The sequence below is a fragment of the Haematobia irritans genome, chromosome 4 (assembly GCF_050003625.1).
Source record: "Haematobia irritans isolate KBUSLIRL chromosome 4, ASM5000362v1, whole genome shotgun sequence".
Taxonomy (NCBI): Eukaryota; Metazoa; Arthropoda; class Insecta; order Diptera; family Muscidae; genus Haematobia; species Haematobia irritans.
Window position 1 is genome coordinate 57,348,525 of NC_134400.1, and position 9,838 is coordinate 57,358,362.

Consider the following 9,838-nt stretch of genomic DNA (forward strand, 5'->3'; position numbering starts at 1 on the left):
ATAAATAAGTTAACATCCCTGAGTTAGAGACCCTATTTACAGAGATAGATGAAGATATTCGTTTTTCGCAGAAACGAACTTAGTACTAAGCATTAGTGGGGAAATATTTTGTTGTATTAGGTGATACCAACGTCGACCAATTTAACTACTAGTCCACGTTTTAAAGATTTGGAAGAATGTTTTTTATGTTTTGATAGCCATAGTCGTCATGGTCTTGTAACACGACCTTCTAGTTTTTCGAGCATCGATCATGTGTTTAGTAATGTACAGGATAAGGTGATTTTTGCCTCGGTTGTATGTGGTTTGACAGATCATAATCTCATTTCATGTAAAATAAAGTGTGATTTCACACCTAAGGGCTATATTGAAAAATGTACAAGTTACTATGATATGAATAAATTCAGAGACATTTTAAGTGATGAGATACGCGTAGAGTTTGAATTACTAAATCCGAATGAGGGCGCAAATAAATTAGTCAATATAACGAAAGAGACAAAGTATACGAAACATATGCAGTTCGAACTAACATCATGGATAAATAAGAATTTGCAGAATTTAATACTTTACAAGCAGAAATTACTCAGGAAAAGAAAGAAAATGGAGAAGTTTAACGCTGTTTTAAAACTTATAAGTAGAATTATTAGGACTACTTCGAGACAATCCAGAAGAAGTTATTATCATGATTGTGTAGTCGGAACTGGTGGTGATCCAAAGAAATGTTGGAAATTCATAAACAAGACATTAGGACGTTGTGCTACGAAAGAGATAAAATTGTCTACGACTGATGGGATTGTTATTAACAGTGATCAGGAGAACGCAGATATACTGAACACGTACTTTTTCTACCTCAGTTTGTGAGATGAGACGGAATATTATCGTGAATCCAAATGATAACTGGAATAATCTTAACACTTTGCGTGAAACGAGACTTAGATTTAGTTTGGGTTCTGTTACGGATACTGATATTTTTGATGCTATAAATATGCTTAAACGCTCATCATCTTCATGCTATGACAGGATTCCTGCGAGTGTTGTGAAGGAATTTAGTGACATCATTGTTCCTCCATTAGTAACCATCATAAACAATTTATTTCAAACAGCGATTTACCCTGAGGTTTTAAATATAAGTCGGATTGTACCACTCGCAAAGAGTATCGTTGCATTATCAGTTGAGCAGTATAGACCAGTATCTATTCTGCCGATTGTTGATAAAATTCTAGAGAAAATTATATATGGGAAATTAGTAAACTTTTTAGATTCCACAAATCTCATGTACAAATTACAGTATGGATTTAAGAAGGGATGTGGTACGGAGGAGACTGTAGTAAATGTTGTGAATTTTATATGTTATGTATGGGATTGGATTGTGGAATGGTTGGTGTAGGAGGGCTGTTCTTGGATTTTTCTAAAGCATTTGATCTTGTAGATCACAGGATATTATTAGAAAAACTAGTACATAATGGTATATGCGGTAATGAATTACAACTTCTTGAAAACTTTTTGTCCCAACGTATACCGCATACGGTGTCAAAAGCGGAAGAACTTTCGGTTAATTTTAGAAAATTTTGAACATTTTTAGAAAATTTTAACTAAACAGTATTACAAACGCTGGCATCACGCCGAAGTCACTAAAATATGTAAGTATTTTTGGAGAAATTCAAGAAAATTTATTAGTCCTAATTAAGTTTTTTCACTTATTAAAGTAAATTTTAAAGTTTGAAGGAAAAAATTGGAGTTCAAAATTTCAAGAATGTCTTTAGTGCCATATGAAGTTCAATATGGGTGCATTTTTGGTAAAATGTACACATTTTAAGAAATTTTGAACTATTTTGTGGAAGACACGAATTTAGTTAATCTTTATGCTTCATTTGTGTATATTTTTTCCCTCGGTTTTAATTAATTTAACTAACGTACGCAAAAAATATTAGAGTAAAGGAAACTTCCTCCAAACATAATAATTCCATGAACTAAAACAAAGTTAAATTGACTTTAGTGAAATAGAGAGTTCATTTTTTTTTTAGTGTATGTCGAGAATTGAATGTGGTGTACCCCAGGGAATTTGTTTGGGACCAATGTTATTTTTGCTTTATTTAAATGATTTGTCAAATTTACGATTATCTGGTCGACTTTTTATTTATGCAGACGATGTGTCGTTATTTTATCCATATAGGGATGAAAAGACATTGAAACTGTCCATTGAACGTGATGCATTTCTAATGAGTGAAAACGCTCGATTGAACAAATTTGTTTTAAATAGTAGTAAAACAAAATTAATTCTATTTAAGCCACACTCAAATCGGATGGGAACTCCATTTAGTGTGAGTTTTAACGGGGTTAGGACTGAGCAGGTCAACACGGTTAACAGTTTGGCTGATAAGTCCCCAGTCTGACACATAGATGGCGTCGCTAGTGTTAAATGCATATTATTTTTATATAGTACCAACCTTCAAATGATTCGTGTCCAAATTTGACGTCTGTAAGTCAATTAGTTTGTAATATAGAGCGTCTTTTGTGAAGCAACTTTGGTTATAGTGAAAAAAAAATGGAAAAAAAGGAATTTCGTGTTTTGATAAAATACTGTTTTCTGAAGGGAAAAAATACGGTGGAAGCAAAAACTTGGCTTGATAATGAGTTTCCGGACTCTGCCCCAGGGAAATCAACAATAATTGATTGGTATGCAAAATTCAAGCATGGTGAAATGAGCACGGAGGACGGTGAACGTAGTGGACGCCCGAAAGAGGTGGTTACCGACGAAAACATCAAAAAATCAACAAAATGATTTTGAATGAGTGTAAAATGAAGTTGATCGAGATAGCAGAAGCCTTTAATATATCGAAGGAACGTGTTGGTCATATCATTCATCAATATTTGGATATGCGGAAGCTCTGTGCAAAATGGGTGCCGCGCGAGCTCACATTTGACCAAAAACAACACCGTATTGATGATTCTGAGCGGTGTTTGCAGCTGTTAACTCGTAATACACCCGAGTTTTTCCATCGATATGTGACAATGGATGAAACATGGCTCCATCACTACACTCCTGAGTCCAATCTACAGTCGGCTGAGTGGACATCGACCGGTGAATCGTCTCCGAAGCGTGGAAAGACTCAAAAGTCCGCTGGCAAAGTAATGGCCTCTGTTTTTTTGGGATGCGCATGGAATAATTTTTATCGATTATCTTGAGAAGGGAAAACCCATGAACAGTGACTATTATATGACGTTATTGGAGCGTTTGAAGGTCGAAATCACGGCAAAACGGACCCATATGAAGAAGAAAAAAGTGTTGTTCCACCAAGACAACGCACCGTGCCACAAGTCATTGAGAACGATGCCAAAAATTCATGAATTGGGCTTCGAATTGCTTCCCCACCCACCATATTCTCCAGATCTGGCTCCTAGCGACTTTTTCTTGTTCTCAGACCTCAAAAGAATGCTCGCAGGGAAAAATTTGACTGCAATGAAGAGGTGATCGTCAAAACTGAGGCCTATTTTGAGGCAAAACCGAAGGAGTACTACCAAAATGGTATCAAAAAATTGGAAGGTCGATATAATCGTTGAAGGGAACTATGTTGAATAATAAATACGAATTTTAACAAAAAAATGTGTTTTTTTTTGTTAGACCGGGGACTTGTCAGCCAACCTGTTTTACTTGGTGTAGTATATATTTTGCATGCTTTTCGAAATGTGTACCATTTTTTATTCCTACTCTGCTTTTAAACTACACGCAAAAAAATAATTCTCTCCTCCCAAACGAAATTTTAGACAAACAAAGATCGTTTCTCATTTGCTTTTCGCTGTAAGGAAATTTATTTGGAAGAACAGTATATACTTTTTGTGATAAACGTTTATTCTTTTCCCGGATATAAGAACAATTTCATAACGACTAACTCAAAAAAATATTTTCTGGCTAAAGATGTGAGCGAAATCTTTCTTACTTTCACGAGGTTTTTTAGTTCTTAGAACCCTTTTCTGTAATACAAGCCATATAGAAGAAATTATTCGATTTTATGTATTTGTAAAATTTTACCTTTCGCCAGAACAGAAAATTGAACCGCGACCCTACACTGCGTAAGCAAAAACACTAACCATTGGGCTACGTAGCTGTTATTGTCATCAACAGTCAAATAGTTATATTTATATAGCATCGTTTTCGGCGCCCACCAGCCGATTAAACAAACATTATTTAACAGAAACATACATTTAGTTGGGCACCGTGGAGCAATGGTTAATACGTCCGTCTTGTATACCAAGGGTCGTGGGTTCGATCCCCGCTTCGACCGAACACCAAACTTTTTTTTTTGTTTTTTTTTCATATATTCCAGATATGATCGGAAGATTCCGAAAAGATGTTCAACAATACATACTACTATATTGAATAAACTTATTAAATACTTAAAGTTCGACAATAATTTTTTTATTGAAAAAACAAGTATATACGGCCGTAAGTTCGGCCAGGCCGAATCTTATGTACCCTCTACCATGGATTAAGTAGAAACTTCTACGAAAGACTGTCATCTACAATCGAATTACGTGGGTTGTGGTATCTTGGGGATCGATTTATCTGAGGGCTATATATAACTATAGACCGATATCGACCTATTTAGGCATGGTTGTTAACGGCCATATACTAGCACAATGTACCAAATTTCAACTGACTAGGATGAAATTTGATCCTCCAAGAGGCTCCAAAGCTAAATCTCGGGATCGGTTTATATGGGGGCTATATATGATTATGGACCGATATGGACCACTTTTGGCATGGTTGTTAAATATCATGTACTACCACCACGTACAAAATTTCAACCAGATCGGATGAATTTTGGTTCTCCAAAAGACACCGGAGGTCAAATCTGGGGATCGGTTTATATGGGGGCTATATATAATTATGGACTGATATGAACCAATTCCTGAATCGTTGTTTGATACCATATACTAACTTCACGTCCCAAATTTCAACCGAATCGGATGAATTTTGCTTTTCCAAGGGGCTCCGGAGGTCAAATCTGGGGATCGGTTTATATGGGGCCTATATATAATTATGGACCGATTTCGACCAATTTTTGCATGGGAGTTTGAGGCCATATATTAACACCACGTACCAAATTTCAACTGAATCAGATGAATTTTGGTCTTTCAAGTGGGAGCCTGGTGATCGGTTTATATGGGGGTCAAATCTGGTGATCGGTTTATATGGGGGCCATATGTAATTATGGACCGATATGGACCAATTTTTGCATGGTCATGAGAGACCATATACTTACACTATGTATCAAATTTCAGCCGAATCGGATGAAATTTGCTTCTCTTAGAGGACGCGCAAGCCAAATTTGGGGGTCCGTTTATATGGGGGCTATATGTAAAAGTGGACCTATATGGCTCATTTGCAATACCATCTGACATACATCAATAACAACTACTTGTGCCAAGTTTCAAGTCGATAGCTTCTTTCTTTCGGAAGTTAGCGTGATTTCAACAGACGGACGGACGGAGATGCTCAGATCGACTCAGAATTTCACCACGACCCAGAATATATATACTTTATGGGGTCTTAGAGCAATATTTCGATGTGTTACAAACGGAATGACAAAGTTAATATACCCCCATCCTATGGTGGAGGGTATAATAAAATTTTTGTAACAAACGAATTTTTTGGTGATAAAAGTTTGTTTTTTTTGGTGATAAAAGTTTAGAAGAAATTCGAAAAACTCTGACGGAAGAAAAACGTTGTATTTGAAACAAACAATAGTTAAAATTACCCATTGAAAATATGAAAAAACTGAGTTGTAAAAAATTATATTAAAAGAACTTCCTGTGTAGTTAAAATAAAGAACATCTTTCGGAGAACAGTTTTGGTAGTGCATCACAATATTAGTGTTATATACATACATATATCATTAAACTGAGTCGTACAATATTCGTGCTCCCAAACGACATTATATTTTATTCTTTATATATCTTTATTCTCCCAATAAAACAAATAAAAATATTTTACTTCAGATAGTTCGGATGATCAATTTTCACAATCGTGTATTAAACTTTTATAATTACATACACAGTTAATTCTATCAAAATATTGTCCCCGGGGACATTTCATCTTAATTCCTTTGCCGTGGTGACATTCGTAGTAGATATTACAGTTTGAGGGGTCTCTAACGAAAGTTCCATCCGCCATTAGATGGCAACCTTCAACACTCATAACCTCAGTGTCAACTGTCCTCTTGGCGATCTTGAGGGTTTCTTCTGGACATTTAACCAAATAGCGATAATTACACATTTTCAAAATGGCATCGAAATATAATTCGCCTGGACAAGTTTGAGAATATGTCTCATTTCTGTAGCATGTGAAGTAGTTCTTGCAATTATTTGGATCGGCAATAAAGTCTCCAGAGACGTGATTACCACATAGAGACCGTAGATTGTTGTCATTGTGGTTTATTTCTAATTGAGAAGGGCGGCACGTTGTGGTGGTTAGAACACAAGCCATTGTGGAAGTTGTGCTTACCAGTTGTAGAGTTGTTGTTTTGTGGACAGTTGTAATGGTCGTAGTTGGGATTTCGTTGCAATTTTTGGTCGTTGTACTGCATAGCGTCGTGGTCGATAAATCTGTGGAAACATTGGTATCTTCGGTTGGAGTTTGAGATGCCATCGTTGTCAATTCAGGCGTAGTTTCGGTTGCCATTGTAGTACTAAAACGTGTTGAAGTGGTTTGTGTTTCTTCGGTTGTAATTTGTTCCCCCGTTGTGCTTGATAGTTCTGTTGTAGTTTCTGTAATAGAAGTGGTTTCAGTTTCCTTTAAACCTTCGGTTGTAGAAACCATAGTTGTCGATAAATCTGATGTTGTTTCGATTGCTATTGTTGTACTAAATTCAGTTGTTAAAGAAGTGGTTTCAGTTTCTCGTAAATTTTCGGTTGTAGTTGGAGAAACCATAGTTGTCGATAAATCTGATGTAGTTTTAATTCCTATTGTAGTACTAAATTCAGTTGTTGTAATAGAAGTTGTTCCAGTTTCTTTTAAATCTTCGGTTGTGTGTGCGAATTCTGTTGTAGTTTCACTAGAGGTTTGACTTTCCGTAGTTGTCGATAAATCTGATGTAGTTTCGATTGCTATTGTTGTACTAAATTCAGATGTTGTCATAGATGCGGTTTCAGTTTCTCGTAAATTTTCGGTTGTAGTTGGAGAAACCATAGTTGTCGATAAATCTGATGTAGTTTTAATTCCTATTGTAGTACTAAATTCAGTTGTTGTAATAGAAGTTGTTCCAGTTTCTTTTAAATCTTCGGTTGTGTGTGCGAATTCTGTTGTAGTTTCACTAGAGGTTTGACTTTCCGTAGTTGTCGATAAATCTGATGTAGTTTCGGTTGCTGTTGTTGTACTAAAATCAGATATTGTAATGGATGTGGGTTGTGTTTCATTTAAATCTTCGGTTGTGCTTGCTAACTCTGTTGTAGTTTCTGTCGTTGTAGTTGTTTCTGTGGGTACTTCGCTAGAAGTCGATAAATCGAATGTAGTGTCTGTGGCCATTGTAGAACTCACATCTGCTCTAAGAGATAAAATTTCAAGTTGTTGGGTATACGATGTTGGCTTGGTTGTGGAATTTATCATGGTGGAAGTATGAATCTCTGTTGAAGATGGTGATGTTACAGTCTCTTCGGTTATGCTTGGATTTGTCGTTGTAGTCGATAACACAGTGGTCATAACCGTTGAACGAGTTATTGTACTATCCTCTGTGACAACTGTAGTGCTTTCAGTTGGATTTACGGTTGATATGGTTATACCTTGAGTTGTTGTATGAGTCATTAACGTTGTTTCTTTAGGTAAAACTGTTGACGATTCCATAGAAGAATTTGGATTAGTAGTGGTTTCACTGAGTGTCCAAGTTGTATCTTGTGGTGGTGGAGATGTTGTTTGTGGGAAATTTGTAAATGACGCTGATCTTGATGGGCAGCTTGTAATTGTTTCAGAAAGGCTCGAGGTGATTTCTTCTGGTGGTACATGGGTTGTCTGTGCGGGATTTATTGAAACTTCCGAAGTTATTTGTGGATTCCGGGTAGATTCTGGTCTCGTATCTCCAGAATTTCTTATGGTTATTGTCACTATTGAAATAACTCCGTTGTCTTCATTTAAATCACTTTTCGACAGAGGCATATGATCGATAGGCACTTTTCTTGACATTGTTTTAGTTGAATTTGGAAAAGAGTTAAAATGAACAACATAGATGGGCTCTTGTTTATCGGTAGTCGAAACATTGTTGGGTGTTCCGTTACTTCTGTTCACATTTGTGGATATTCCATCAGTAGTATCCGAGAATTTTATTGACGACTTGTCGTCATTATGCAAATCACAACTAACCAACTCCCGAAAAGTACACTTTTTCAATTGAGCATCAAAATAGAAATCTCCAGGACATGTATATTCATAAGCTTCACGGTGATGGCATATGTAATATTTACCACAATCTTGGGGATTCCTTATGAAATTCCAATTGGATTCATTTCTACAAATGCGCGAAGAATTGGAATTAATGAAAGGATTGGATATTATGTGAAATTCCTTTTTACTTTCTATCCCCTTGTCATTGGTTTTGTTAATCAATCCTATTGGGCGAAGCTGATTGTCTAAAATGATATCAGTCTTTGAATGATCGGTATCCTTTGAATCGTCTCCGATTTCTATTGGTGATCTTTTAGTTGGATGTATTTGTGTATTACTGTGATTTTTTTGTAATTGCGTCAAATTTCGTATCTCATTTCGATTTGTGTTGTTAATAAAGTCGAAACTGATATTGATCTTCGAAAATTCAAAATCCTTGAAAGGTTCTCCAATTTCTACTGGTGATCTTTCAGTTGAAACATTAGTTTGGTGTATTTGTATGTAATTGTCAGTTTCGCAGTTGACCAATTCGGGTAAATTGCATCTTCTTAGAGTTGGATCGAAGTAAAGGTTCCCAGGGCATTGACGTGTATGTGGCTGATGACGATAGCATATATAGTAGACATTGCAGTGTTTTGGATCTCGTATGAAATTGCCATCGGTTACGTTGTAACAAATTTGATTTTTGCTAGTAAACATGGTCGAAAGTTTTCCCAAATCTGTAGTATTAGTCTGATGGTCTTGGCTGCTTGTCCCCATTTGAAATTGAGAATTGTTGTTTAGTTTTAAACTCTGTTCGAGTAAAGTATCCGGAATCACAAGATCGGATGGACATTCTCCTTTGACACAATGCTGCAACGTTTCATTGAAGTAATAGTCATGGCCACAATCTAAACTAAATCCTCCCAGGATGGACAGGCATACATAAAACCCATGACAATCATGTGGATTTTTTACCTTATAACCAAATCCATGACTCTTGCAATAATCTCTGACTTCAAGGGCTTGATTGATTTGAAAATTGGCGATCAGCAATAAGAGACTCGTTTGTAAAACTGTAATCAATTGATAAAAAAATTTAGTGGTTTCCTTTGACACCTTCAACTGTACTCACTTGTCATCATTTCACTTGAAGGACGTTCTAGCAGCCTAATGCATTTGCAGAAAATGCATAATTGCTCTAATGATATTGGCCTGGTTTGTTTGTCTTATTTATTGGAATTTTTACAGTGTCCAAATGCTTTACCAATTTTCAAGTGGCAAGGTGTTAACATGAACCCGCACTTTATTTAATCAAATTTTGTATACGTTTACAGCCATAGGAATTTTGTGTTACAAAGAATGTCATGGAGTTCATTAGAACTCAAGCTGTTTATCTTTTTGTTAGACTTAAATAAACAAGAAAATGTTTTTGTTTTGTATTTAAATAAGAAAATAACACTGTCGCTACATGAGAACGAAATATAT

General features: G+C 35.9%; 1 protein-coding gene across 1 annotated transcript; it reads right to left on the minus strand.

Moving 5' to 3' along the window:
- Positions 1-5,984: 5,984 nt before the first annotated feature.
- LOC142233179 (uncharacterized) lies at positions 5,985-9,617 on the minus strand. The gene is made up of 2 exons (XM_075304005.1): positions 9,486-9,617; positions 5,985-9,426 (listed from the first exon to the last, which is right to left on the minus strand). The coding sequence occupies exons 1-2, from the start codon at positions 9,493-9,495 to the stop codon at positions 6,011-6,013; spliced, it is 3,426 nt and encodes a 1,141-aa protein (XP_075160120.1). The 5' UTR covers positions 9,496-9,617; the 3' UTR covers positions 5,985-6,010.
- Between the last annotated feature and the right edge of the window lie 221 nt (positions 9,618-9,838).